This window comes from Sturnus vulgaris, chromosome 18 (genome assembly GCF_052056855.1).
Source record: "Sturnus vulgaris isolate bStuVul1 chromosome 18, bStuVul1.hap1, whole genome shotgun sequence".
In the NCBI taxonomy this organism is placed as follows: domain Eukaryota; kingdom Metazoa; phylum Chordata; class Aves; order Passeriformes; family Sturnidae; genus Sturnus; species Sturnus vulgaris.
Genome location: NC_142260.1, coordinates 5,756,649 through 5,784,410, shown reverse-complemented (window position 1 = coordinate 5,784,410; position 27,762 = coordinate 5,756,649). Strand labels below are relative to the sequence as shown.

Below are 27,762 nucleotides of genomic sequence, written 5' to 3'. Positions count from 1 at the left end.
GATGAAAGCTTGGACTTTCATGCTGGAATTCCACCTAAAGTCGAACTCCAACCCCAGAGCAGCTGGAAATCTCCTTGCACTGCAGGCCCTCAAGAGCTGGGCTGAAATTTGTTCTCAGATCACACACTGGAGCTTGATAAACTGATAGTTTCACTTTTTTAATTAAAGAAAAAACCACTACAATATTTTTCATCCCACTACTCAGAGCAGTTCAAATACTGTAAATCTCTAATGGACCAAGTTAGAAGGAAAACTTCATTTCCTGTTTCAGAGCATGTGATGAACCACAGAAATCCTTTATATAGATTTGCTGTGTCTGTTAATTTCAGTATTTATTCTATGCTTGTTTCTCTCAGGTTCCCCATTTTTAAATTTTGACCAGGATTGGGAGCCTTGTTATTTTTTTGTTGTTTGATTGGGTTTTTTTCCCAGTGCAACAAATCCTCGTGCCTGTGATTATTGATTCAGGATTGACACAGAAGTGGATACACTTTCCTCCTACCCAAACTATTTTCTGATTCTCTTCTCCACACTTGGGAATCTTTGACCTTGTGCTAAGTTGTTGTAAGATTGTCATGTTGTAAGATTTATTGAGGAAAGGAGAGTGATGGCAGGTACTGGTTACAGACTAAGTTAGAGTTGCAACACTCCCTAAACAGAATGAAGATACAGAATTCCTACTGAATCATAGCTCCTGTGTTGTCTACAAGGTCTCAACAACACTCTGGACTTTGTGGAGGGAAGCTGGAAAACCAGGAATGAAGAAATTTCGTTTTCCCTGCTTGTGTGTGCAGAGTCTAAGGTGCTTCAGCCACTCAGTATTTTTCCTAAGAGATTTTATTGGAAAAATACATCACTTTAAATTTAAACTTTCAGTGTTAAGTCAAGTAGGAGCTGTCTTCCCCAAACCTCTGATTCCAAGATACTACTGTAAGAAAATAATGGAGTTTTGCCCTTTAGAGTTGCAGGAATCAAGGCTGTATTTTAGAAGCAGCCAGGTAATTGTCACCATTCACATTTAAGAAAGATACTCTACTGCTGATTCTGATTTTCCTTTTACTCTGTTTTCATGTACTATAACTTTTTTGCAGGAGTGGTTTTTTGGTGTGGTTTGTTTTTTGGTTTTGGGTTGTGGGGTTTTTTTGGGGTTTTTTTGGTTTTTTGGGTTTTTTTTTTGTTGTTGTTGTTTGTTTGTTTTGGGGTTTTTTTGTTTGTTGTTGTTGGGTTATATGACTAATTTATATGTCTTTCCTTCTCTGGGCCTCTCAGTGATATCTTCTTTGTAAAATCTCATCCAGCGATTCAATATTTTCCTGAGGGAGTGCAGGCAGCCTTTTATCTGAGACTCATACTGATAAGATTGGTCAGAGATACCCAGGGAAAACTTGGCAACTGCTCTTGTTTGCTCTGGCATTTATCCACATATTGCTTAGGCTTTATTTCATATTTATCCCCAGCCCTTCAGATCAGTCTTGCTCAATCCTCTTGCACACCTGTCCTCACTGGAGCACTGTTGAGTCCTCAAACAATGGAAATATTCACAACTCTCTTTTTTTAATTGCATTTTGACTTGCAGGGGTCCTGAACTAGGAGCCTAATGATGTCAAAGGTCCAAAAATCAAATTATGATTTTCAAAATCAGGCCTTTCATCTACCTAATAAATCATTTTCAAAGGCTGCTTAAGGTAACTTTAAAAGGCTTTTTAAAGTAGTGGAAATGTGTTTGTGAGTAAATGAAACTGTTCTGACTCCTGCTTTATTTCTTAATTCTCCCACAGAATTTTTGGGAATTGCTTCTTTTACTCCCATGGGTCAGGCATTGTACTTTGTGCTGTTAACCTCTAAACATAATTGCACTTTTTCCAACGCTGGAAAAATGATTGAATAGCAAATCTTTCCCTTGTTCTGGCTGACTGTGCGAGGTTAAAGGTTTTTAAGTAATTCAGCCAATCATTACACAAGTAGTACAAAGTCCATTTGTTACATCATCAGGAACTTTTTTCTATCTTTTAACCTTTGGAGATTTTTATTTATTAATCTTGAATTATTGGAAAAAAGTGTGGTAACTGCTAATATTCAAATGAAATTTGTTGTTCCCATAGTCTCCTTTCCAAAAGCTGGTCTTTTATTTCAGAGTCTGAGTATTTACTCACTGTAGTATTCACTTGAGAAAAAGAACTGGCTTTCTTAACTAATTAATGGAAAGATATTGTCTTAAGAGTGATTCAAAGTACCTGGACCAGCCTCTTTCTCTGAATCACCTTCTGCCTGGCACAGCCAAAATCTGATCTAATCTTGATTTAGCTGCAACAGCAACTTTTGGATTTGACCAAATGTCTGTAGGCGATTTATTTTGCTTTTTGCTTACCTTTCTGTAGTATAATCTTAGTGCTGTATAGGTGGGGAGTGCACGTGGAGTGTGCACATGTCTCAGCCATGCTCAAAGTACAAAGAACCCCCCCAAACCAGATAGATTTTGAAGAGAGCAGAGGCCTTGAGCTGGTTTTAACCCATGGGTTTCTTGGCCTTGTGACAATGAGGATGCTCTAGAGAACAGTAATGAAAACACATTTATGTTTTTATTCACTGCATGTGCACTTGCTACAGTCTTAAGTGTTGTTTGTAGTTTATCCTAATTTATTGTGGTTTATGCACATTGGTAGAACACCAGGTTAATCCAAAATCCTTTGTACTTTCAAACTAAAGTAAGCAAATGCTGTATTAAGCATTAAACCCTCCACATGAGGAAAACAAAAGAAAAAACAACAACAATAAAACATGGTCAGAGGCCTCTGACATGAAGTTAAGTGTGTGCAGCTCCACCAGTCCATGATCTGATTTAAGCACGTGCCTGGGCTCAGAAATGCTCAGACTCAGTCAGCAAAGAGCTCCTCCCTCTCCTAACAATTCACCTTCTGCTTGCCCTGCCCACTCTTAAAATATCTGAACCATAACCCCAGAAAAAAAACAGAAGAAAAATCCAGGCAGCTTCATCTCTATTGGAGTTTTATCCCTCAGTCCTTACTCAGTGTCTTCTGTCAGAGAGGCCCTTGAGGTCCCTGCCCTCAGCCTGCAGGGAATGCAGTCGTGGCAGGCTGTGAATGGTAGCACCAAGCCTTGTCCTTTATTTGTGCAGGTAGGCATCGTGCCAGAGCTCTCCTGAGCTCTTCAGGGAGCTGGGAGAGAGAGAAAGAGAGGACACTCACAGGGCTGCTCAGGACAGCGTTGCTGGGACAAGGGAATGAGGTTTTGTCTGTGCTCTCTTCCCAGCATCCCAAAAGAAGCTGAGTTGGGAGAGCCCCACAATGACAGAGTCCAACTCAGCCCTGTACAGCATCCCCAAGAGTCACCACGTGCCCAAGAGGGTGAAAGGAGAGCGAGACAACTCTTGCTCTTAGGATTCCAGCCTCTCCTGCATTCTCGGCGGGTTTGTTTTTACTCACTACACGATGTCAGCAAAGGCTGTGAGCAGAGGCTTGCACTGGTACTCAAGGCCATGCTTGGCACACAGGGACTTCACCAGAGGGGCCACCTTCCAGTAGTTGTGCCGTGGCATGGAGGGGAACAGGCTGGGAACAGGAGACATGCAAGCTTCCTAAGAAATCCTAGTCATTAATACTTCCCAGGAATCACCCAGCTCCCAATGAGCAGGGGCTGTAGCTGCTCCCAGCTCCTCTTTCCCCCTGCTGTGCTTTTAGCACAAGGAACTTGTAGGAATTTCCTGCTTTTCCCTCTGTTCTTTTCCAGTTTGTCTCCAAATTAAATTATGTTTATAGAAGAAACAACTTTCCCCTCCCTCCTTTTTTTCCAGAGGTAGCCATCTCCATAGCACAGAAGAGGAGATGAGCCCATACTTCATCCTTGCATCTCTCACTCTATAGAGTAACAGCATAAAAAAATCACCAGAGGTGGCTTTCAACTCCTGTGGCATACTAAAAGAGGTGCTTTAACCAGGACACTTCCACTGACCCTTAAAACCTACAACTTGGAATTGACTCTCTTGCTTTCCTTGCATGGATCCTTCCCCTGTTCCATTTTCTCTTATCCTGTGGATCCAGTGAAAGTTTTGAATTACATGATTCTCTTCAAGAGTTTCAAATTTTAAAGACAAACTCATTGGTGCCCCACAGCTATTTGTAGAATTCAGAGCAAAAAATAATAAGGAAAGGGGAAAAAAAAAAAAAAAGAAGGAAAAATATTTTTTAAAAAGGAGGAGGGGAAAGAAAATTCCCTCTTGAGGTGAGTACTCACTGATGCTCAATCTGGAAATTGAGGTGCCCTGTGAACCAGTCATTGAACAGAGACTGCTCCACGTTGCAGGTTGCCTGGAGCTAGAGGAGAGGAAAGGAAAGCAGTCAGAGACAGGTCAGAGTATGTTTAGGAACCAGAGGTCGACCTGAGTTTCATTTTGGATTGCCCATGAGTGTGTCACTGCTGTCCTCCTTCACCTTTTCCACCACTGAATCCATCAGCCATTAACCTTCACCTCCCAGCCACAAACAGATTTCACCCTTAAGGCAACATGAGACTTGCTTATGGTTAAAATTTGTACCTCTATGGTCACAATTACAATTCTTAAGAAAGGAAAAAACTTTTACCTGAGTCGACATCCAGTCCAAATTCTTGTCATAGTCAATGTCCATTGGGATATGGTTCATCTGTGAGACCCAGACAAACCAGCTGCTCTCCAGCATCCTGTGCAGTGAGATGAGAGAATTCAGTGCTGGGTGAGCAGCTCAGCAAGGAGCCATTGAAATAACAGCAGAGCCAGACTTAAAGACACAGCTGAACACTAGCCTTGAACACTAGGCCTGCTAAGCCAGCACTGGAAAGACTTCCAAACCCTGGAAGTTTCATATTTCCTTATGAAACTCATAATTATTTCATGTGTTTTGTCATAACACATGTTCAGCTTGTTTTATCTGTAGCCAAGGCCCAAACTGATTAGAATCAGTTAAATGATCCAATGGGAGAGTGTGTGTCCATTTAAATCAGTGAAGCTGAATAATACCTGGGCATTTGCAAGCCCAGGATAAGCTATTTTGGTTAAATCTTTAAGCAGCAGCAGACCAAACACTCAAAGCACTGAATGTTATATGAGGTAAACATTTCTCAATTTGGTCAGCACTCAGTGAAGTCTCTTTGCTGTCACAGCTAATGGGGCAACATAAAACTTGCACTGGCAATTGAACAAAAGAATTTATTAATTAAAAAGTAGGCAAAAAATGAGGTGGTAAAGGAGAATGTTGAAATATAAACATAGAGAAAGGCAGGCAGGTGCAGATGGAAAGAATGCATAGAGAAAATGCTGAAGAACTTTCTAAAGAGGCATTACCTGAATATAAAATAATATGCCAGGAGACTCTTTGTTTCTAATAAAGATCCATAAGTATAAAAGAATCTGATGTAGAAGGTCATCATCCAGGCCAAGTCCTACCAAAACCAGAAACAACAAGAAAAACAGGTCTTTATAAATTACATTTGCTTATTTCTTTTTTTAAGTTTCATAGTATAGGCATAAGAGAACAGTTTACTTTCAGCTTTGACAGGATTTTTCTGAATGCAATAATCTAAGGCAATCCAACCCAAGGCAATGATACTTTCTCACAGCTTGCTGTAAGAGGTGAATGTGAGCATTTTGCCCAGCAAGGAGCTGGCTCCAAGATTGAAGGTGCCCATCTGACCCCTTCTGGTCACACAAGCAGCAGCACTCACCACCCAGAACTTCTTTGTGTAGGCAATGTAGAATGTGTGGCAGTGGAAGTAGGTGGGGAACAGGAGCGGAGGAAGAGCTGCAAAGAAAAATTCATCACTGGTGACATCATGGACTGAGTGACACCATCAGCCTGGGAGGGAAGGGTCCTGAATTCCTGCTCAATCTGGAGAACATTCCAGGTTAGGGTGTTGGTTTCGTGCCTTGAAACATTTATAGGTCTTTCCATTAATCTGAGACCTCAGATTTCATTTTAGGCTCCTGGCTGAGGAGCAGCCACAAATGATTATTTTGAGAAGAGGCTTCCACAGCCCATAGCTTACCTGGCTCCTTATTCTTTGGTGCAAAGCAGGGGAACAACAGGAATGCACATGAAATCCTTTTTCTATCAGGGATTTGGAGTTGAAAACTCAACCTTTCAAAAGGACATCTCACTTGCACTTAAAACAACCCCAAGAAACCAAAGCAAACCGAACCAAAAAACCCCCAAACCACAGACTTTGATACTACTGAGAGATGTGGTCTGACATTGCAACCCAGAGCCTCTGTGGAGGGAAATCTGGGATAGGATGCGTCAGGTCTTCAACTCTTCCAAAAATCTGGTTATTATTTTGGCTTTTTTTGTTTTCTTTGACTCAGGCAACTTTGTTTTTCTCAAGTTCTCCAGGTGAAAAATAACATCTCCTAGCCTCTTTAATAGCTCTCAGGGAATTGCAGGGGGATGGAGATACTCACTAATGAAGAAGTATTTGTGTTGGTGGTTGTAGGGCATGTATTTTTTCTTTTTGATGCCAAGCTGTGAAAAAAACAGAAAAAAAAGAGTGGAGACCAAGCAATTTGCACAGGTAACTTGCTTTTTTCCATTTATTTTCCAGAGGGACTCTACTTGCACACTTCCCACAACCCTCATTCCTTGTTTCAGGATTCATTTTGTGAAGAATTGGATATATCAAGTCTAAGTTATGTTAGTGGTCAGAAACACATATTTTCTCTCATTTTCCCCCCTTATTTCTTCTCTGATTCTCTAAACTTAAATGGCATTTCCACTACGGCATGGAGAAAAATATTTCACTGCTATGATGGGGTCTCAAGAACTGATGGGATCTACAGCAAAAGGGGTTCAGCACTCTCAGGTTGTCACTCCTGGAAGTGTCCAAGCAGGACAAACTGGGAATGTCCTACATGGTCCAACAAATTCTGCCCAAGTGGAGTTCCAGGAACAGCCCCAGGTTTTTCAGTCCTGCTGTTCCTGTCACAGCAAACTCTCCTAGAAGACATGGACACACCAAAGCCACCCATCTGACTGAGCCTCATACATTAATATTAAAATAATAATCCCAGGCTGACTGCAGCCAAGCCTTCCATTGATGTTTATAAGTTATCTAATGATCATTAATTACTGAGTTGTTGTTCTAGGTCATGAGGTTTCTCCAGCCATTAATGTGCTGGTTATATACAATGCCCTTCCATCATGTCTAATTTATTTACATCAACGGATCAGCTGTTCAAGACATTCTTAAAGAGACCTAGTGTGAACTGTGGAGAAATAAATCTCCTTACAGAAACTGCCATCACACTTTAATTTTAGACTTCCCACATCCACTCACTGACCTCCACAGAGAATTTCTTCCCCAGAGTGAAGAGGAAAGGGTGCATGTCAATGTCAGGGTCCTTGTGGAAGCAGTTGGGTTTGGCGTGGTGCTGGGAGTGCAGCAGAGTCCACCACTTGGCTGAGGCCCCCTGTTCCAGGGAAGAACAAAGCATGAAAAGCACTTTCAGAACCAGATTCCCCTCAGTTCCTGACTCTAATCCTCCCCCCAGTGCTGCACATGCTCCATAGATCCTTCAGAACACACAATTTTACAGGAAAACCCTCAGAAGTTTCCCAGGGACTCACAATCAAATGGCACATCACAAACTTGTGTAGCAAGTGGTTCCATTTGGTTTTCCTGAATACTGACAGGTGTCCTAAATCATGCTGTAACCAGGCAGCCTGGACCTGGAGGAGGAAAAGGAAACTTTGAAGGGGAGGAAAACAGGAATTGAGGCCAGGAAGGTTCCACATTCATCCTTTGCTTTGAAATATCAAGATTTAATTCTCAGGCATTGCTCTAAAGCCACCAGCAGAAAGGGACTGTGGAATCCTGACATTCTCAAGGCTTCCCCCAGAATATATCTTGCTGAAAGAACCCCAAACTAAAGTTTAGTGTGAGCTCCCCACATGAAGAATTTCTTCTTGGTATTCAGATAGTGACTGTGTTTTTATGACAAAGTGAAACGGCACCAAGTGAGGAAACAAAGGACAAGAAACTGCTCCCGTGTGTGTGGAGATTGATGCCAGTCCATGCCATGGAATTCATTGCTCACCTGGGAAATGGTCAGCAGCAGCAGGGAGAAAACGAAGGGCAGAAAGGATGTCCCAAAGTAGAAGAGGACGAGCCAGGCAGCTGTATCCAAGAGCAGGATGTGAGCCAGGAGCAGGAAGAAGAAGAGCTGGTTTGGCTCCAGGAGTCCCATTCTCTCGACTGTGGCGCGCAATTCCCGGAAATCTTTCACCAGCTTTTCCTAGGGAAGCACCAAGGTTACAATTCTCTGCTTCTAGAGAGCACTGCTGCTCTCATAAACCCCAAAACCACTTTAATAGGGGGAGAAAGAGCAAAGGATCTGGCTAAAAGGGCAAGAGCTGAGTTTAATAAACATTATCATTGCTGTGCTACAGCTTTTTGTTGAACCATCACAATGTCTGCATCCCAATCCCTACAACAAATCCTCCGTGCTTCTTCCATCAAACCCTCGGCAGGCGGCAGAGGGCTCAGCTGGAAATTGGGTTTAGTGGAATTGTATTTTGTGTTCATGAACTTCTCATGCCACCTTGTGGTAGGTCTTTGGATGAAATTATTCCTTGCATTTGTCTTCACTTTTCTCTTCCCAGGATTTACAGGGGAGGGTGAAATGCACCTACAGCTGAAGGAAAATATTTATTCTCCAAGACTATTCCTTTTCCTTTTGGTTAGTTCTTCCTCAAAGCAAGGCAAAGAAGAAGTGATAACTCTGCAATTTAGGTAGAGTAGCTGTGGTAAGAAAAATTCATCTTCAGGAATCTCATTCTCAACCACATAATGTGGATTTAGACTCATTCACACGTTGTTTCAAAGTAGTAGCCAAAAAAATGTGAGGAACCTGGATCCCATTGCTCTAGGAGCTAAGCTGATAGAGAAGAACAAGGTGTAATCTCAGAATATTTCCCTTTAGTCTCCTTTGATCTGTTTTGTGAGGACAAACTTACATTTTTAGTGGGCTCAACGCTGGGCTGGTCTGGTGCCAGCTCCCCAATCTGCAGTGGATTCAAGTACTTGCTCACCAGCACCTTGTCGGCATGGAATGCCACAAAGGCATCCTGCAAAGGCACAGGAATAAAGGAAAAGAAATCCAGATTTCATTTTAAAAAATAGAAAATAATAATAATAATTTAAAAATTTAAATTGCCTTTTGAATCACTCCATTCCTGGAAGTGTCCAAGTCCAGGTTGAAGCAACCTGGTCTGGTGGTCTCACTTTTTTATCCTTTGTGAGAGGACACCACAACAAAAAACAGCACCAAGAGGACTCCACAGTTTCAGTGTGCAGTGTCACCCTTTCTAAAACGGTGGCATCAATTATACTCATTTTTTTCATTCCTCAGGTTTCTTTGCTCACTGAGAGCCTTCTGTGTTTCTCGTCCTCTCCTGAGCTGCCACCTTTCATGGCTTTCTGCTTTTGATTAAAATCTTCCAGTTCAATTAAGATGATTTCTTAATTTTTCATAATATACATCCAAAAGATTAAGCAATGGACCTAATGGAAAATGGACAGACATGAAAGTGGCTCAGATTCTGCAGGGCTTAATGATTTGAACATGGAACCAACCTACAAGCAGCAGCTCAGATCCCAGAAACAAAGTATCTGGTTCATCCATTGTCTGGGATTTTCCAGCATGCTAAAATGAAAGAAATCTGGCAGTAGTAACTCGAGAAATGAGTGATGAAATTACAGAATGCAAAGTTCAACTAATACACAATTTGAAATTTAAACTTGATAGACTGAAAATTATTTTGATTTCCATGAGCCTCAAATATCCCTTATACACGGAAAAAATTGCTGCAGCTCACAGCAGTTGCACAAGCAAGACCAGGAGGTAAGAGGAATCCTGAAGACTTAAGAATCACAGAATGATTTGGGTTGGAAGGGACCTTTAAACCTCCCCTAGTCCAACCCCCCTGCAATGAGCAGGGACATCCTCAACTCCATCAGGTTATTCCATCCAACCTGGCCTTGAGTGTGTCCAGGGATGAGGCATCTCTGGGTGACCTCTGCCAGTGTTTCACCATCCTCATCATCAAAACCTTCTTCCTTATATCTATTCTAAATCGATGCTCTTTTAGTTTAAAGCTATTCTCCCTTGTCCTGTCCCTCCAAGCTCTTGTCCAAAGTCCCTCTCAGGTTCTCTTGGAACCTTTTAGGTAACAGAAAGGGCTCTGAGCTCTTCCTGGAGTTTTCCCCAGGCTGATCACTCCTAGCTAGCAGAGGTGCTCCAGTCCTCTGAGCATCTCCCTGTGCTCCCCTGGTCTCGCTCCAGCTCCGATCCCGTTCCCATGAGCTGCCTCTCCTCATTTGCCCTTTCCCAAGGCTTGGGGACGGCGAGGCTCGCACGGGGCGGTCACACTTGGCTCCCTCCACCCTGTCCCGTACCCCTTTTCCCACGGAGGTCTCTCCCAAGCCCTCTCCGCACGGCTTTTCCCGGGTACCCTCCTGCGGCTCATCCCGGTTCCCGGTTCCCGCATCCCTGCCCGCTCACCGTGGCGTCCTGCCCGGCGTGGCTGACGAGGAGCCGGGCTCCCCCCGGGTGTCTCCGGCAGAAGTGGCTGATGTCGTACACCTTCCTGTCGATCACCAGCCAGCGCTCCTGCCCGGCCGGACCCCTCCCGTTCCGCTGCCCGATCTCCTCCCAGGTGAAGCGCCGCATCCCCGCTGCGGGGGCTCGGTCCCTGTCCCCATGGCTGTCCCCATCCCGCACCTCCCCGCCACCCCCCGGCGGTGCCATCCTGCCCTCCTGCCCTCCTCCCTCTCCCTCTCTCTCTCTCTCTGTCCCGCAGCTCCAGCCCCACATCCCCGCTCCGCCGTGGCTTTTAAAGGGGGACCCGCCCCGCTCCCCGCCCCCTCCACCCGCTCCTGCTCCTCGGCCTTGGGTTTGCCCCCCCCAAAATTGCCCCTTTCCTGCCCCGCTTCTGCATCCCCAGTGCCCAAAGCATCTCAGCACCCTCAAATGGGGGATTCCTGACTGCTTAGGGGGGTCCTCAGCAAGTTCATTCTGTTCCCCGGACAGGCTCAGACAGGGAAAACTTCCTTTAAAATACTCCTCTGATTAACCAGAAAAAAAACCCAAAACACTCTGTAGCTTCGCTTTTGATGTTACAGTCCACAAACCCCTTGGATGAAACGTGAATTAAGCATATTCTTATGTCCTACTAAAAAAAACCCATCAGCCGAACCACACCAATCTCCAGAAAACTCAGTGTAATATTTAGCACCTGGTGAAAATCCTGTATTTCAGCCCAGTTTTCCAACACTCAGCGATCAGGAAGTTCCCACAGAGCCCGTGGCAGGAATAATCCTCGAAGCTGTGCCCTGGGTGCTTCTGTCACCGGGGATAAACCTGGGATGGCACACACGGAATGTTGTACCAGGTCCTGATGGCAAGTTGTGAAACTCTTTCTTTCCCTCCCACTGTCCCCTTCATGTTTGTAAAATTATTAATTAGACTTGGGGACTCCAGGAAATGAGCATTAATTGCAGAACAACACTTGGTGACACTTTTCCTCTAAACAGTCACAGCATCCACGTAATTTTCTCTTGTCAAAACAGACCCAATCTTGAAAATATAAAACTGTGGTTGACCGAATGATTTCTTTATCCTATAGAAAACCACCTGTTAAAACCCACATCACCAACAACACAGATGGAGGAGCCCAATTAGGACAGGCTTTTCAAAGTGCATGAATTAATTTATCTGAGACACACTTAGAACATTTCTTATGCATCTACTTGCTTTTTTTTTTTTCTCCTCGGTGCTTGTTTGCTCTTGAGTCTACTTGTGCTGGTAGCTCACATTTGATAATGATACTGCAGTCTCTATTTCCAAAAGAAATGTTGATGCAAAAGAAGAAATCTCATCTAGTTATCTCAATGAAGGTGTTTACACAATATTCTGGCTCTTCTCCTTTACAGGGAGGTGTGAAAATCCTACAGCTGATTTCTCAGCCCAGCTCCCATGGACAGCCAGTGCAATAAAGTGCCTTAAAAATAAGTTTAATAGTTGTTACCATCAATCTGTTTCTTTGCTTGTCCCTTGTCACAGTAGGCACCTTTTCCTCCTGATTCCTGGGCTTTGATGTCCCTTTAGGCTCACATTTGGTGCTTTTTGCAGAACGTGTTTTTATAACATTTGGGATAAACCACTTCCAGCACACCAGCACACACCTTCAGGAGTGCAGCACAACTCGCTCCTTTTAGTTTCTCCTCTTACAGTCACTACTCAATAATGAATATTCAGCAGAAAAGGAGGAAGAATCCAGCCCCTCCTTGTCCCGTGTTCATACCTCCTTTGTTGCTTTATGGAATTATTAAGGTGGGAAAAGACTTCCAAGATCTTCAAGTCCAATCTTCAAGGTCATCAGCCCAAACTTTCTCTGACCCTAAAATCCTACACAAGGTTAAATAGCTCCCATTGGGTCAGTGACACGAGCAGGGAGAAGCTTCCTCCCCAAGGGATTTTTAGTGTATGGAGCTCACAAAATAACCCCAAACACCACGACCTCTGTGCACAATTCCAGTACCTAAAGAGTCTCCAGGAGAGCTGGGGATGGACTTTTTACAGGGGCCTGGAGAGACAGGACAAGGGGGAATGGCTTCAAACTCTCAGAGGGCAGGGTTAGATGGGATATTGGGAAGAAATTCTTCCCTGTGAGGGTGGGGAGGCCCTGGCACAGGTTGCCCACAGAAGATGTGGCTGCCCCATCCCTGGAAGTGTTCCAGGCCAGGCTGGACAAAGCTTCAACCTGGGAATTTCAGGAGACAAGCGAGAGCTAAGCTGGAGCTTTAGATTTTTTTAAAACTGCCCTCGAGCACCCAAAATGGTAGCGAGGTTTTAAGACCTTACACGGATTTGTGTCAAGCCCTTGGATATCTGAAGGTTTCATTTCCTCGGGATGAGCCCGGTACCCTGCTGAGAGAAGGAGCTGCCTGTCACATCCAGGACATTCATGACATTATCACTGTGCCAGACGCTGCTCTGATAGGAATGCTGATAACAGCATGTCCTTACAACGGGACAATCCATTTGGGATCAAGCCCTTCATCAGTCTGCACCTCAGCCCTTGCATCACCAAGGCTGCAGCTCCTCAGCTTCTTACCCACATTGAGCAGCACTGATTGGTTTTGTAACCTGTCTTTTCACAATGAAGATGTCAGCTGCTAAAAGGATAAGCATCAAATTACGGCTCTATTAGCTACCTGATAACCACTGTTCCTTCACACATCCCACATTTTTATGCTCCTGTAATCCAGTCTTCCTTTCCTTGCAGTGTACCAAAGCTGCATGATGGTCCTTTCTGGGACTCTTGTCTTAATACATATGTCATCAAGCCTGGAAAAAAAAACATATTTGGGGCAAAGTTAAATGGAATTTTTGTGCAGATTAAAATCTGATTTTTTCCAAACTGAGCTGTTGCACTTCTTAAGTGATTAATATATTTGCTGGCTGCCAAAGGAGCTCCATTAGTTCCCTTTCTGCATGTTATGGACGTGGCAGATTCTGGAGAGAAACACTGATTAGATAATTGACACCAAAGGCATGAGGAGGTCAAGCACCTTCATAAATGTACAAGCAGGAATCTCCTCTCTCTTAGAAGCAGGAGAAAATAGAACAGAATGGAATACAACAGAATATTTCAGTGAGTTGGTAGTAAGGGACTGTCATTTAATCACTTAGATCATTTAGATCACTACAAATATCATGCCTGACCACTTCAGGGCTGACCAAAAGTTAAAGCCTCTATCATTGTTCAAATACTTCTTAAACACTGCCAGGCTTGGAGCATCACCCACCTCTTGAGGAAAAAGTGAAAAAGTAAAAGGAGCACTAATCAAGCTGAGTAACTCAGACAAAAAGATAAATAAAAATATAAATAAATTAAAAAATTACTAAATATAAACACATAAACCATTTAGTCATAAAAATGTAATTTATAGAAGAATGCAAGTTGTATCTGTAAGTTATTATTTGCAGCCCTAAACCCTGTTCCTTCTTCTTCTTTTCTTATTCTTTTACGTGGTACAACTCCTTAGAGGGATGTTCTCTATTCATTCCTCATTCCTAGCAGGATCTGAGCAAGTCCCTGGAGTTTACAGCATCAAATTGGAAGGGACACCATGGTAGGGACTTTTGAGGGTCCTGATGTTCTGCTGAGGACGTTGGATGTGTTCAGCCAAGGTGGTGCTGTGGGTAGAACACTGTGCTTCCCATGGAAATTCGTCACTGCCTTTTGTTCCTGATCCTGGAGGCTGGTGTAGAAAAGATTCAGGTGGGTAAGGATCTGATAAATTGTGTTTTAGTGGAGCAGCTGGAACGGCACAGAGCTGCTGGTAATTCTGTTTTTTGGGTACAGTAACCCATTCTCTGGGTGTGCTCCCCAGTTTTTAAGCAGCAGAGCTGAATCCTGGCAGCTTCATGTGATGCAACGTGATCTTTCACAAGAGGAGATCTTGTTGCCCCCAAAAAGCAGCAGCTGTGACTCAGGGTTTGCAGCACAGACTTGCTGAATGATAATAATGAAAATGATAGCATCTCTCTCCCGTCACTCCACGTCACACCCTGATAGAGCTGATTGTGCCCAGTCTTGGTGATAACCTGGCCATGCAGGCATTAAGAGGGCTCTAGGGAACACGGTGGGCAAACAGGAGAGGGACACAGCAGTTCACACAGCCTGCAGGGCTGCAGGTTTCCTCCTGCTAGTGGGGATTGTAGCTTGGTTGGTTTGGGGCTTTTTTGTTAGTAATGGTTTTTACACAATCAAAACTTTCAGTTGGTAAAATGTATGTAACCGAGTGGAACCCTCCAAAAATGATGTGTCAGACCCATTCCTGTGCAGAGTTTTGAGTTTATCACTGGTACCAGGGGGTGTTGCAGAAGAAACCTGCCTGCAGTGTGAACAGGTGAATGATCTCCTTTCAATGGTGGCCAAGCTTAGGGAGGAAGTTGAGAGGCTAAGGAGTATCAGAGAAAGTGAAGGGAAATAGATTGGTGGAGTTCTGCCTTTCCATCCTTGAGGGAGGTCCAACAAGTCAGAGGACTCCCAAACCTGCCACTGCTGATCCTCCAGGCTGGCAGTGATGAGATTGAAAAGAGGAGAGTCAGGGCAATATAAAGGAACTTTAACATGCTGGGTCGAGTGGTTGATAGGGCAGGAGCACAGGCAGTGTCCTGCTCAGTTCCTTTGGTGGCAGAGAAAAATGATGACAGGAATAGGAGAGCCCACATTATCAACAAGTGGCTCAAGGGTTGGTGTCATCAGCAGAATTTTGGGTTCTTTGATCATGGGGCAACTTTTATGGCACCTACCCTGCTGGAACTGGATGGGCTCCAACTCTCTGTTAAGAGTAGAAGGATTTTAGCTTATGAACTGGCAGACTTTGTTGAGAGGGCTTTAAACTAGGTTTGAAGGGAGAAGGCTTTCAATATTTGGTGAAATCAGGAGGAATATCAATAAGAATTTTACATTGGACTTCTGGAGGGCAGATTTGGCCTATTTAGGAGATTTATTCAGGGAGTTCCTTGGGAAGCAGCCCTTAAAAACAAAGGAGTTCAGGAAAGGTGGGTGTGCTTCAAAACAGAGATCTTGAGGGCACAGGAACAGACTGTCCCTGTGTGTAAAAGGTAAATTGATGAGGCAAACATCCAGCCTGGATGGGCAGTGAGGTTTTGGAGGAACTTAGGAATAAAAAGAGGATGTATCATCTTTGGAAGGAGGGTCAGGCCTCTCAGGAAGTATCTAAGGGGGCTGCTAGGGAATGTAGGAAAAAACTAGAGAGGCCAAAGCTCAGTTTGAACTTAATTTGGCAACATCTGTAAAGGATAATAAAAAATGTTTTTACAAATATGTTAATGGCAAAAGGAAGGGTATGACCAAGCTTTGTTCTTTATTGGATGAGGGAGGGAACTTAGCGACTGCAGACGAGGAGAAAGCAGAAATGCTTAATACCTTCTTTGCCTCAGTCTCTAGTGGGAAGATGTTTTGTCCTCAGGACAGCTGTCTCCTGGATTGGTAGATGGTGTCCTGGAGCAGGATGGTCTCCCTGTTATCCAGGGGGAGGCAGTCAGAAAACTGCTGAGATCCTTGGGTATTCATAAATCTACTGGACCAGATGGGAGCCACCCCAGGGTGATGAGGGCAGATGAGCTTGTGAAGCCACTCTCCATCATTTACCAACAGTCCTGGCTCACTGGGGAGGTTCCAGATGAAGCTGGAAGCTGGCCAATGTGACTCCTATTCACAAAAAGGGTGGGAAGGAGGATTTTGGTAATTATAGATCAGTTAGCCTGACCTCAGCACCAGGTAAGGTAATGGAACAGTTTATGCTGAGTGTTATCACACAGCCCTTTACAGCATGGCCAGGGGATCAGACCCAGCCAGCATGGGTTTAGGAGGGGTAGGTCCTGATCTCCTTTTATGACCAGGTGATGGCCTGGTGGATGTAGGAAAGGCTGTGGATGTTGTGTATTTGGACTCCAGCAAGGCCTCTGACACTGTCTGTCACAGCATTCCCTGGAAAAGCTGCAGCCCATGGCTTGGACAGGAGCTCTCTGTGCTGGGTTAAGAACTGGCTGGATGGCCAGAGAGTGGTGGTGAACAGTGCTGCATCCAGCTGGGGACAGTCACCAGTGGTGTCCCCCAAGGGTCTGTGCTGGGGCCAGTCCTGTTCAGTATTTTTATTGATGATATGGATGAGGGCATTGAGTCTTTCATTAGTAAATGTGTGGTGGCACTGAGCTGGGAGGGTGTGTCAATGTGCTGGAAGGTAGGAGGGCTCTGCAGAGAGACCTGGAATGGCTGGATGGATGGGCAGAGTCCAATGGGATGAAGTTTAATAAATCCAAGTGCTGAGTCCTGCATTTTGGCCACAATAACCCCCTGTAATGTTACAGGTTGGGGATGGTGTGGCTGGACAGTGCCCAGGCAGGAAGGGACCTGGGGACACTGATGGAGCAGCTGGACATGAGCCAGCAGTGTGCCCTGGTGGCCAAGAAGGCCAGTGGCCCCTGGCCTGGATCAGGAATGGTGTGACCAGCAGGAGCAGGGGGGTCATTGTTCCCCTGTACTCAGCACAGGTGAGGTCACACCTCGAGTGCTGTGTCCAGTTCTGTCCCCTCAGTTTGGGAAGGACATTGAGACACCTGAGCATCAATGAGGCTGGTGAGGAGAACACAAACCCTGTGAGGAACGGCTGAGGGAGCTGGGGGTGTTCAGCCTGGAGAAAAGGAGACTCAGGGGTGACCTTGTCACTCTCTACAGCTCCTGACAGGTGGCTGTGCTCAGGTAATGGTTGTTCTCTTTCTCCAGGCAGCACTGACAGACCCAGAGGACACAGCATCAAGCTGCATCAGGGGAAATACAGGTTGGATATTAGGAAAAATATTTTCATGGAAAGAGTGATAAAGTACTGGAATTGTCTGCCTGGGGAGGCGGTGGAGTCACCATCCCTGGATGTGTTTAAAAAAAGACTCAGTGCCATGGTTTAGTCGAGGTGTTAGGGCGTGGGTTGGGCTCAATGCTCTTGAAGGTCTCTTGCAACCTAATGATCCTGTGATTCTGTGAACTGCAGGTCCTTAAACCCTTGAAGAAATTCTGGAAACATGTGGAACCCTTCTCCTACCAACTTTCCTTCACTTCAACTCTAAGGAAAACCCTGAATTATTCCTATTTTCTTCATCCCAACTTGTTTTTCCAAGTACCAGACTACAATACTTCTACCCAAATCAAATCAGAAGTTTCCAGTCCCAAATTCAGGGCTAATGAGGTAGTAAATATATGGCTCTGCATGTCTGAACAAGGCAGGCAAGTATGTCAACACGAAGGAGAAGCTTCCATGGGAAATCAAAACATATTTGAGAGTTGTTTGAGCCAAGCTATAGCACAAAAATAGGGAAGAACTTGAACAAAAACTACAAAAAATATAGCTGGGGAATGTTAACATGGGGTAACTTCTAGCGCTGTTAGTGGGATAAGTGGGAAATAAGCTGAGGAAAATGCTGGGTACAGGGGTCATGGAGGTGGGACATGCTGAAGTTGCTGCACAACACAAGGGATTTTGTAACCTCTGGGGAAGTGATTTCTCTCATCAGCCTTGTTTCTCACACCTCAGACTTCAGCATGACAGCAATTACCTACAAAAGAGGCCAGAAAGGGAAGACAGAATAAAGGACAGACCAGCTCTACATAAAAATTACACATAAAATCAATTGGATGATCACACTCCTACAGGAGGCATTACTCTCTTGTTAGAGCAAAAAGTAATAAATAAAGCAACTGAAAGCTTTATCAGTCCACACGACTTTCCCTCTTGTTATCCTGATTAATCTAGAGATTTTCTGTCCTACCGGTCCTACCAAGAGCAGAAAATCACTGAAAGCATTTCACAACTGCACTATTTCAAATAGATCATTTCAAATTAGGTCCTGTGAAGTGAAAACAGAGTTAAGTTTATGCCCAATTCTATACATTATTTCAGTGATGTCCAAATCTACCAGTCCCTCTCTTCCTGCAAACACAGACACTTTATTTTAGAATAAGGGTCAGAGGTAGACAGAAATCCCTCAGAAATCCTTGGCTCTTCCAAATAATCTTGCATTACAGCATTGCTAAACTGACCTCTCAGTCTCCAGTGTACCTGGAATATTCTAAGCCAATTTCCAATTCACATTTGCCAATCTGTGGGGGAGAGAGGGATTAATGTTGCCTAATTCCTAATTTCTTTGTCCTGTATATCAGAACCATAATTACTTCCTTTCCTAATCTCCAGAGGGTGATGTGCTGATGAAGAAGGTGTTAGGAAAAGGCCAAAGGAACAGCCTAGCAACTCCAGATACATTGGAATTATGAAGGAAAAGAAACAAAATCAATCTCAAATTGTAAAGTCAAGAATTAGGAAAGGAAAGGAACAAAACCCATCCACAATTGGGTGGTATGGAAAGTGAAACATGGTTCTCACTCGTGGTGGAAAAAAAAAGTCAGCAGAGAGATTTCATAAGGGTGATGATTATGCTGTTATCACACAACTGGCAAGGACAGGGAAATGCAGAAAGAGCTGGAACCGTTTGGGTTGGAGAAGAACTTTTACAGTCATGTTCTTACAGCAAATCTGGAGAGAAACTTGTGACAATGCCTACAGTAAATGCAGGAAGGCAGAGAGGGGCACTCCTCAAGTTTGTGCCACTGCATTCCTCCCTTTTCTTATAAAAGAGAGGAATTCCTCCCTTTTCTTATAAAAGAGAGGAATTGTGCATTTCAGGAGCTGAGGAAGCACAAGGAGATGAAGAAGAGCAAGGAGCCAGCCAGGATTTGCTGCACATTACAAGCTTTGTCCACATCCTACACAGACTCACAGACCCCACAGGTAGGAAGATTTGTCTGTTTTAGTGTTTGGGGAAAACTCCAAACTCATTCCAGCTCCCGAGTAAAGATCCACCCAGCCTTCCCACCTGAGGTGTGTCAGCAGGTACAGGCAGGCCCCATCAGCCATCAGGGTGAAAACACATTGCACAACCCCCCAAATTACCTTCCTGAGAAGCTGCTTCTGTAATATTTGGACACAACTTGTGTGTCTTTCACTGCACCTCCTGAGAAGCACTTCCTTTGCAGTTCTTTGCACTAACAAAACCCAGCTGGAAATCACATTATTCTGCAAAATGTAAACACACAAATATAAATTGCAGTGACTTGTCATTTGGAGAAAAATACTGCAAGCATCACCTGAAAATGTGGTTGGTCCTTTCATATTTGTTTCTTTCTTTTTTCCCCTCTTTGCTGTTTGTGGGAAGTGTTCCAGGCCAGGCTGCAGCGAGCTGCTCTAGGGGAAGGTGTCTCTGTCCATGGAACTGGATGGGTTTTAAGGTCCCTTCCAACACAAACCATTCCATGATTCCATGAAGAATATTATGTCCTTTAACAATCTCACTCCCTTTTATCAACCACATGTTTAAGGATTATGCTGTGTGGTGGCACAGGTGCAGAAAGTGCTCCATGGACCTCTCTGTCTCCAAACAGGATGATTTCCTGTTTTCTGGTGAGCACCAGAATATTTCAAATAAAGTAAATGAATTTAATCACTTCGCTTTAGCTGTCTTAAAATGCACAATGTAAATGATTTATGTGTTCTTGCTCTATAATCATGTAAGGAAATGGACAGCATAAATTAGATCCAGAGATAATTATCTCTCTCCGTTGACAAGAAAATCCAGGCAGCAGCCTAGACAAGATGCTTGACCCCATAAAGATGGACAAGATGAATCTGATTTAATGCGTCCTTCAGTGCTATTGTTGACGAGGCTCTTTTTCTAAAAAGTCATTGCTGCAGGCAGCACAGGTTTTAGATTTAAAGAAAACTGGAATACTTGAGATCTAATCAGCATTTCTTTGTATTCCTTTGTTATGGACAGTGACCAGCTTAGCTCTTCATCTTCTCTTTCATAAGTGAAATAATGGAGTTCTTTAAGGAACTGTGCTTTCAGAAAAAATCTGCAGAAGCAATTGAAATAGAAAATCAAAGAATTAAAATATCCCTTTGCAGAATCACACTCTTACAATCAGCTTTTACAACTTCCTCACCTTTAAGAATGAACTTAAATGATTCTCCTTTATTCTCCCCAGGGGAGACAGAACATTAAAACCCCAGTCAAGTTATTCAGCCAGTCTCAAAAGAGAACTGGTGTTTTTCACATTTAGAATTGTCTTACAAAATCCCAGACACCCACTCACTCCGTGAGGACAATCTTGTCACTTTTATGGAGGGAAAGGAGGGGGAGCAGAGCCGAGGGATATAATTCATCCTGTCACTCAGGAGCCATTATCAAGATCAAAAGGGAGGAACAGTATTTTGTAGCTGGACCAGTTCCTTGCTCAACCTGTGCCCAGCACCACCTAACTGGGTTACCTAAGTGCCTCGTTTCACCTGGAGTGGCTGGATCCACATTTCATCACAGCCCATCCTTGTTTTTGGGGTCTTCTTCCTCCTGCATCCCTCTGAAGGGCAAAGAAGCAGAAATGGGAAGTTAATTCTACCTAAACCTCACAATTCTTGCTTGTCAAACAGAATTTATCTAAATCAATCTATAAACTGTCTAGTTTATCTTTATTTTGGCTCGCAGTTGCATTTGGAAACAGGAATTTGCATAGGTGACATAGACACAGGACACACCGACTTCACATCCCCGGGTGCACAAGTGCAGCTCACTCTGGAAACCACAGGGATTTATTAACTGCAATTCAGTGATGAAAAATAAAGGCTATAACTCAGACAATCCAAACCTGTGCCTTTGCATATGTGTAATAAAAATATCTGTTGCAAACTTCTTGCCCATCGATTAGGAGCCCTAAAAATAATTAAATATTCCTTCCATGGTAGTGCTCAATGTATAAAGAGCAGATAATTCAATCAGTCAATCAATCAATGGGTATTAAGCACAGATAAGTGAGTGCTGCATTGCAGTGCCTCCTTTAGGAAGATTTTAAATCATAAACATCTTCATACATGGCAAATGCATCATTGCTCCTGCTCAGGGACAAAACCAGCAGTTCAGTTCAAAGTTTCCTTTATTTTTCTTACCTATAATCAGAATGTCTCATTTTTCAGGCAGAACCATTAATTATCTTCTAAAAAAAAAAACCCCAAAACATTTAAAGAAAGGTTAAAAGAAGGTTAAAATTGTTAAGGAATGTGTGTTAAGGAAAAGATGGACTGGTCTCAAACAGTCAGTAGAATAAAAACATTCATAAAGTATAACAAATATTTAATTATTTCCTTGCACAATCCCTGCAGAGTTTCCATGGGTCAGCAATAGTTTATCATTATCCTTTCCAATGTCATTAGATAAGTTATCTCAATAATCTAATTAATTGCTGTAGGTAATCAATTGCTCGAAGTCTAAAAACCTGCCATCACTAATGACTATTAATGCTGATCAGATTATTTAATGCTCCTTTTTTTTTAAGAGTATTATTTTATACTCTTTAATCAAAACTAACATGAACTATTGAAAGAAATATTGGCAAAAATACAGTTTAACTATTCCCAGCTGTTTCTTACTTAACCTTTTTCTGAGTCAGCAAACAAAAAGTAAATGTTCACAGGAATTTACCAGAGTATGCACCATTTAAAACTACCTAAGCAAAACAGAAGGTTAAAAGTTTTAGGGGGAAAAGGCATCTTTAAAATATAATTAAATGTTAGAACTGAGGCAGATAAAGCAGCTTCTGAGGGAAGCAAAGACTCAGAAAGCAACTGGGGAAATTATAATGCCTGGAGAGAATAAAAACCAGGCAAATGGTGTAGATTTAAGGTGAATTTTCACGTGCAGTCCTTTTCCTCTCAGTTCTACATCCTTGAACTGAAGGATCCTAACTGAGATGAGTCCATTAAGGGACTAGATATTTATTTGGATTCATGGATTATCATTCCACAGGTTAACTGGTTGGAATGTTTTGTTCTAGTATGTTATCTTCTTTAGGTGTTCCATGAGCCACCTGGAGCTTATCCTCGGAAGGAAATTGCATTATAAATCCTTTTGCTCCAGCCCAGCATGATGGATATTAGTGGATATTGTGCCAGTATTGCATTTGACTTCTCTTAATTGCTCCTAATCCTTGATGAGACAAACAGAGGCCTTGGGCTGGCCCTGTGGGACACTTCTGAAGAACTAATTGGATAATCTTAGCCCTGAGCAGCTAAACCCATAAAACCTCTTTTTATGTCCTGATTGCTCCCAGATTGCAAACCTGAGGAGGTGCTGGTGATGCCAGGCACCAAACCATTCCAAACACTCCAAATCCTGTCCTTTGGAACACAAAGCTTGGGATTATCCCAGGGTGACATGGGTCTGGAAATACAACCTTTACCATAGTGGGATTATCCCAGGGTGACATAGATCTCAAAATACAACCTTTACAATTATCCCAGGGTGACATGGGTCTGGAAATACAACCTTTACCATAGCAGGATCACCCAGTGTCCTGGGACAACAGGCCCAGGAATTAATCTGCAGTTTTAGGGGCTATACCAGGGACACAGTGAAATTAAATTTCCCATTGGAAAAGGCATAACAGGGTTTTGGGAGCAAAACCTTGGAGAGGGAAGCAAAGGAATGAGTTTAACCACCCCAGAGTCAGGCCCAGCCACTGCTGGTCTCTCATGGGATATTACATGGAGCAAGTCCTGCATCTAGCTTCTAAATCCACATTATTTCAAAATAACCCACAAAAAAAAAATAGTGTTTTCATCTCGTTTTTTTCCCTCATTTTTATAAGATACTTAAAAGTTGGAATTTTTTGTCTGGAGATAATTTGGGTTCTTTTACTCCAAAGCAGAGCTTTGATTTAATAGCTCCAGCTGCAAAGCTGCTATAAATGAACTGTTACAATTGCACCACCTTTTCATTATCAAATACACCTAATACAAATGTAACCCAGGAGAAAGATTTTTTTTTTTAAATATTGTAATTTGTTATAGTGATTTGGATAACATTTCTGTGCCATTCACAGCAGCTGTTCCAGGAAGGAATTCATCCAAGGAAAAGGGAAAACTGACCCATTTCCAGGTGAAACAGAGGGATTCTGCTACAGGGAGGCAAACTTGGATCATTTTTCCTTATCCTTTCCCGGTTTTCTCCTTGAGAACCTCTCCAGCTGATCAAATTCTCAAGGCCCTCTAACCTTCCTCTCCTTAGCTGTCCAAATATCCATCAGTTAGAAACTCAGCTACTTCTCCCTAGGGAGTGAAGAAAAACATAATGGTTTTCTCCAGATCCACATTCAAACACTCCTTTGAAATTGCCTGAGAAATAAAATTTTAAGAAGTTTTTATTTGATTTCAAGTCATAAGGGGTACTGCTGACCTCAGAATTAAGATAAAATACCCCCAGCAAATCAGGTGATTTCACATTTTGGGTATAGAAAAAGCCAAGTATAATCCTGACATGTATTCCATGGTCAGCTGGATGCATTTACCAGCAGGGGGAAGCACGCTGCTGCAGACAATATTCAGCTTTCGTAAGCGCCAGCACACCTGGAGCAGGCAAGGTTTACTCCCAGTTCCAGGTGGGAATGATGCTAAAAGTGTCAGGCAGTGACCCAGAGGCCAAGCTGAGCTCGGGGATGAGTTCTGGGCTTGCCAGGTCCCAGCTCTGCCAGTGGGAAAGGTGCTCGGAGGTTTTCCTTGCAGAGACAAGAGGGATTATCCTGCTGTCAACAGATCCAGACAAGAACACCAGGCACACCCTGGCTCTTGCAATGAAGAGTGACAACAGACAATAAAACACTGCATGGACGAGGCAGTTATGCCTCAAACTTGCTTTTAATATCTGAGGTCATATTTAAGAGCTCGTTAGTCAAGAGAGAATTCCTTTTCCAGGAATCTTCTGTTCCACAGGGATTGCGGTGCTGAAGGAGCAGCACCAAAGCAAATTATATTCCATAGATTTTTTCCCAAAGCCATGTTTTGACTAAGAGAAAAATGGAATATTTTTATTTCCCGGGGCACTGGGGAATGGTTTCAAACTTCCAGAGGGTGGATTTGGGTTGGATATTGGGGTGAAATTCTTCCCTGTGAGGCTGGTGAGGCCCTGGCTGCATAAAAGGGCTGCAGCTGGTGTTGATCAAGGTTTGAAAAGGCACCACAACACGAGGAATACAAGGATGGGGAACTGGGATTTTGTGCAGCTCCCTGGGAAAGCCAACTGCTTGGATTTGTTGGCATTATAGCTGTGATCTTGGCACGCTGTCACAAAATTTGCAGGACACGAGCTGGGATCTCTCCTGCTCTGTAAATCACTGGGTGCACTCATGGTGAGAAACAGCAGCAGATTTTATTCAGCCCAGCTGCCTAAATCCAGGTATTACTCTGGATACCCTCCTCAATATTCAGTTCAAACCAACTTTGGAGGGGTAGAAAGAGAGGCAGAATCCCAGGAGTAACAAAACTGGAGAGAGTAGCCCAGAGGTAAATCCCTGCCCAAGGTGTTATTATGGAGGTGGCAAGATAACTCACACAGGCAGTGGAACTATCCAGGGATATTCAGATTTGGGGGAGTGTAGCAAGGATGCAAATTAAGAGTTTATACTGAAAAAAAGGGGATGTTGGCTGAAGATATAACACAGGGCGTTTCGTCATCAACTAGCTTTAAATATAAGCAGTCAAAATGAGGAACTCAGGGCCATGCTGCAGGGAATTAAAAGGATTAAAGGGACAAAAAGGAGTTGAGATTTTTCGTTGGAGGGGACACATTTCAGAGAGGTGCTCAAGCTGTAAACTACAGCCCCCAGAATACCTTGTTTGAGTCAGGGAAAAGTTTCTTTAGTACTTTTTCTACCACATGCTTAGGCACTATTGGATTTCACCTCATTCCAGAGACCACAGAGTTCAGGACTGTTGGGTGGATGGTGACATTGGCAGAGCTTTCCCTCACCTCACTGGCTGTAAGAATGTCTCACCTTCTTACTCAAGGTTTTTTTTTTTCATTTAAGGGTTGGTAGGAGCAATAAAAATTCATTTTCACACACCCAAAGCCTGCAGCTTCAATCCTAGGGTTAAAAATCTTACATCACCACCACTTACATTGAGCAAATTTTGTGTGCTGCAATATCACACTTTTAGCTCATGCCCCATAGCTGATATTTAAATAATTTTAATGAGCATTTTGCTGGGTAGTCCCTGCCTGCTTTGCTTTGCTCGTTGCTGTGCACAGCTGTGCATTTCTGATTCAGCAAACTGGAGCTTCACAATGGGGTGTTGAAACACAGCATCAGAAAATCCCAGCTGGAGTTTGTATCCCATCTATTTCTCTGAAAAAAAAAGCCCAGGTAGAACATTCCAAAATTGATAAATTGATTGGCTCCTCTCTCCCTGACATAAAAGAATGCAAGGGAATCTTAGTTTGAAGTTTTCTGGTTTGTTTTGAGGTTTTTTTGTTTGTGGGTTTGTTTGTTTTTATGGCAGAGATATTTTAATATATAATTTTTATGTGGAGTTTGAGTTTGGAGTTTTTTGTTTGATTTTTTTTTTGTCGTGGTGTGTGTAGATCTAACACCCACTGCAACAAGAAAATAAGGACAAAAATAAAAACGACAGTTTCAGCTTCATGAGGAGCCACTGGTAAATCCACTGTTGCAACAAGTCAGAGAGTTTTAGGCTATTTCATCATTCCAGAGGAACAGAAGAAGATTAGATGAGTATTTGGGACCTCTGGCATGAGGATGCAATTCCAAAGGTCCTAATAAATCAGTGGAAGTGGAATGAGTAGCTCCTGAGAAGAGCTACCCTTTAAATCACTGTGGTCAGAGCTGCCTCTCCCCTAATCCCAGGGATAAATCCCTGTGGATTCAATCTATGTAGAGGAACAAAATAAACATTGTAATGAATCCCTATTGAAGCTGGGTTTATTTCCTTCTTCAGGCCTCCACTTTTGGGCACTGGAATAATGCTCTGATCTGCTGTGGTTCCTCTTTTTCCCTCTCCTGCCTGTTTGTTATTCGGGATAGCTCACAGCCCATGGATCAAAGCTGACACTGATCCAGCAGGGTGGGAATGGGTGGCAAAGCTCACGTCAGCAAACCCCAGCCCTTCTCGGACTGGGATCCAACTGGTGTGCACAGTTCTGCTCCCAAAAGTGGAATTATGAGTCAGAGTGAAAATGAAGGTCACAGATTGCTGTGTGCAGCAGTTCTTGCAGGGAATATGGGTTTATTTGCATAATTAGCTTGTTCTTGCTCAACTATCTCCTCACAGGGCTGGATTCTGGATGCTCCTGCTGGATTTTTCAGGTGTTATATGCTATTAAACCTCCAAAAGGCAAAGGGATAGTGCTTTTTAAAAATTGCCTTTGTATTTATTCCAGGAATAAATTTAATCTGAATCTCTTCTAACCCATCACAGATTGGAATAACAGCTCCAGTGGCCACCTTTGTGTCAACACCTTCAATCAACAAACTGGATTAATTGGCACAAAAAGATAGCATGGTGGCTGAGCATGGGGTTTTTTAGAATGGAAAAAAAAACCCTCAAAATCTCAAATATAAACATATTTATCCTTCTAAGCATAACCACCCTGCAGATAAAATACACACAGATAGGGTAAATAAGACCTGAGTGGTAAATATTTGTGAGGATGGAAGTGTAGGGAAAGTTCTAAACCATTTCCAGAAACTAAATCATCCCTAAGAGATGCATTTTCACATCTATTTTTATGTGTTTTCAGGTGTTACTTCCTAGAGGGAATGTAGATCTTTTAGGGAAAAATATTTTTTTAGACTGGATTGAGTTTAGCGACCAGACAAATCAGGAAAGATTATTTCACTTGATTTTTCCTCATCTATCACCAGGAATAAAAGGATGTAAGGAAGATTTTTTTTTTCTGAGAAAATAGAAAAATACTCTTGGGAGGCCAAGAGTTTAAGTGAGGAACATCCTCACCACTCACCAGTTAAGAAGACTTGAAGCAGAGTGAAGGAATTACTATTTTGATGCAATCCTGCCACAATCCATGGAGGAGATGAGGAAATTTCCTGGGGCTCGAGTGGAACTGAAGGGCCACAGCCTAAGATGAAACCTCAGGTACCACACTGCTCCTGTAAGTTTAATTACAAAGCATGCAGGACTGCTTCTCCCAGCTCCATTTTTGAGAGAGAACAGCCATAAATCCCCTCTGAAATCACAGTGCTGCCTTGAGGAGTGTGACCCAAGCATGGTGGC

The 27,762-nt window shown here is 43.2% G+C and overlaps 1 protein-coding gene and 1 long non-coding RNA gene across 5 annotated transcripts; both read right to left on the bottom strand.

The window, feature by feature from the left end:
- Positions 1-2,560: 2,560 nt before the first annotated feature.
- Positions 2,561-10,792, bottom strand: LOC106854655 (acyl-CoA (8-3)-desaturase-like). 4 transcript variants are annotated; one of them, XM_088175589.1, is made up of 13 exons: positions 10,547-10,624; positions 9,623-9,688; positions 9,000-9,110; positions 8,081-8,278; positions 7,611-7,712; positions 7,325-7,453; positions 6,449-6,509; positions 5,716-5,792; positions 5,336-5,433; positions 4,599-4,695; positions 4,252-4,331; positions 3,444-3,569; positions 2,561-3,176 (listed from the first exon to the last, which is right to left on the bottom strand). In XM_088175589.1, exons 2-13 carry the CDS (start codon positions 9,665-9,667, stop codon positions 3,125-3,127), a joined length of 1,176 nt encoding a protein of 391 aa, XP_088031715.1. In that variant the 5' UTR covers positions 9,668-9,688; positions 10,547-10,624; the 3' UTR covers positions 2,561-3,124. The 4 variants fall into 4 exon arrangements, with proteins under 4 accessions (XP_088031715.1, XP_014734180.2, XP_088031716.1 ...); XM_014878694.2 differs by lacking the exon at positions 9,623-9,688 and having other exon boundaries at positions 10,547-10,792; XM_088175590.1 differs by lacking the exons at positions 3,444-3,569; positions 9,623-9,688 and having other exon boundaries at positions 10,547-10,792.
- Positions 10,793-20,956: 10,164 nt separating this feature from the next.
- Positions 20,957-27,629, bottom strand: LOC148221738 (uncharacterized). The gene is made up of 3 exons (XR_015807548.1): positions 27,491-27,629; positions 21,628-21,674; positions 20,957-21,044 (listed from the first exon to the last, which is right to left on the bottom strand). It is a non-coding gene; the product is annotated as an uncharacterized LOC148221738 (long non-coding RNA).
- Positions 27,630-27,762: the final 133 nt, after the last annotated feature.

Excerpts from the sequence above, each read along its gene's own strand:
- LOC106854655 (XM_014878694.2), bottom strand. The coding sequence starts at position 10,792 with ATGGCACCGCCGGGGGGTGGCGGGGAGGTGCGGGATGGGGACAGCCAT. Across the intron at positions 7,713-8,080 it reads TGCTGCTGACCATTTCCCAG|GTCCAGGCTGCCTGGTTACA; the intron begins GTGAGCAATGAA and ends TTCCTCCTCCAG. Across the intron at positions 4,332-4,598 it reads TGGACTGGATGTCGACTCAG|CTCCAGGCAACCTGCAACGT; the intron begins GTAAAAGTTTTT and ends CCTCTCCTCTAG.